Source organism: Neomonachus schauinslandi, chromosome 14 (genome assembly GCF_002201575.2).
Source record: "Neomonachus schauinslandi chromosome 14, ASM220157v2, whole genome shotgun sequence".
Taxonomy (NCBI): domain Eukaryota; kingdom Metazoa; phylum Chordata; class Mammalia; order Carnivora; family Phocidae; genus Neomonachus; species Neomonachus schauinslandi.
Window position 1 is genome coordinate 60,776,588 of NC_058416.1, and position 1,841 is coordinate 60,778,428.

The 1,841-nt window shown below is 43.3% G+C and overlaps 1 protein-coding gene across 1 annotated transcript; it reads right to left on the reverse strand.

Moving 5' to 3' along the window:
• Nucleotides 1-365: 365 nt before the first annotated feature.
• Nucleotides 366-1,343, reverse strand: MC5R (melanocortin 5 receptor). The gene has a single exon (XM_021683025.1). It carries the CDS (start codon nt 1,341-1,343, stop codon nt 366-368), a length of 978 nt encoding a protein of 325 aa, XP_021538700.1.
• Between the last annotated feature and the right edge of the window lie 498 nt (nt 1,344-1,841).

The following is a 1,841-nucleotide window of genomic DNA, read 5'->3' on the forward strand; positions in this document are numbered from 1 at the left end:
TAGCTGTTCCTCATGCTGAGACCCGCATCCAGGATGTTTTATCTTCCCTGAGCACACACTTACTAGATAGAGGATAGATCGGACCACCAGAAATGGGTGGGAACAGGAGGAAAAGTAGGAGGAAAACAGGACAGTAAGAAATTGTCACAGACCATTCCCAAAATGGATAAGCAGCATGTGCATGTCTGACCCAACAACTGCCACAGGGGAAAATAAGTGCAGTACAAATTCAAGATGGAAAAACAATAAACAGAATGCATGGTTTTGATTTCTAGCTCTCTGGCTTACTCCTTGGCTGTACCAGCTGATTTTGTCATAATGTAAATCAAGGATAAAAGAGAGCCACAGAGAGAAGAACTTTTTGTTTAATATCTGCCAGGAAACCTACAGGGTATTCTGAAACCATGGCAACAAATAATCTCTTTAAAGGACTTCCTCATCTCCTGGCTGCGGAAAGCATATATCAGAGGATCAATCACAGAATTACACATGATGAGTATGAGGTACATATTAAAGTAAGACATAAAGCAAGAACAGTAGAGGTTCTGGGGACAAGAAATCATCAAAATGAGATGGAGAAAGAATGGAGCCCAGCACACGATGAAAATGCCTAACAGCATGGTCAGGGTGACAGCACCTTTCATGCTGGTCATTTGCCGCACAGAGCTGTATCCACGCAGAGCTGTTATCTGTTTGACATGAGTCCGTGCCAGGAGGAACATGTGTATATACAGAGACACCATGAGGAACAACATGGTGAAGAACATGGAGATGAGGCAAATGATTACATAAGTGGATTCATAGTAAATGATGAAAACAATGCCACAGCTTGTGCAAAAGGTCCAGATACACATGATAATCACCCCAGAACGCTTTACTGTCATAATGTGGTGGTAGCGCAGAGCATAGAAGATGGTGACATACCTATCCACTGCAATGGCCAGCAAACTGCACATGGAGGCCACCACAGAAATGCAGATCATGGAGTCAAACACATTGTCAATGTGACGTACAGAGGCATCTGCTATCATCAGGTGCTTATTATTTATTAAGTATATGGTGATGGTCTCCCATGTGTTAGACATGCTCACTAGCATGTCAGCTACTGCTAAACTGCACACAAAGAAATACATGGGGGAGTGCAAGTTCTTGTTCTTCACTATGGCACCTATGACCAAGATGTTCTCCAAGAGGCTGATGAGACCCAGAGTCAGAAACACCTCAACAGCAATGCCCATCTCTTCGCATGATGAAGACTTGTTCTTGACATTTGGTCCTGAAAGGTTGCCTTCTGTGGCATTCAGGTTGAGATCCAAGAAAAGCAGGTGAAATGAGGAATTCATTGCTCTTCTTCTTGGCAACAAATTTACTGTAAAACAGGTTTTAATTCATGATTCAGAGAGGTGAACAGTCTACCAAAGAAGTACGACAGCATGCCAAAAGCATGCAAACGTAAGAACGAGGTTAAATGGACTCAAAGCATTAGCATGAGGCTGGTGTGCCCCAGTCTGTCTGGATCCCTGGAATCGTGTCCCTCCAACACACAGGCTTAGAATTTTCACCAGCCTCCTCTGCCTTCCTTACTTTGGGCTCCCATTCTTTCACATACCTCTTACTGGAGTGACCATACATTTCAGTGTGCCCAGGACAGTTTCACTTTTTATGCTTGTTGTCCTAGCACCCAAGTTTGCTCTCAAATACTGAACTCACAATCTACAAAGTTCCTTGCAGTCTGAGTTTTACATTTCTGACGCTACTGCACTGCATTTTTCTCAAGTGAGCACAGATTTCTGAAGGATTGACAGGCCCTCTTTCTCTCTTAAGAAAGAAAGATAGGTGCC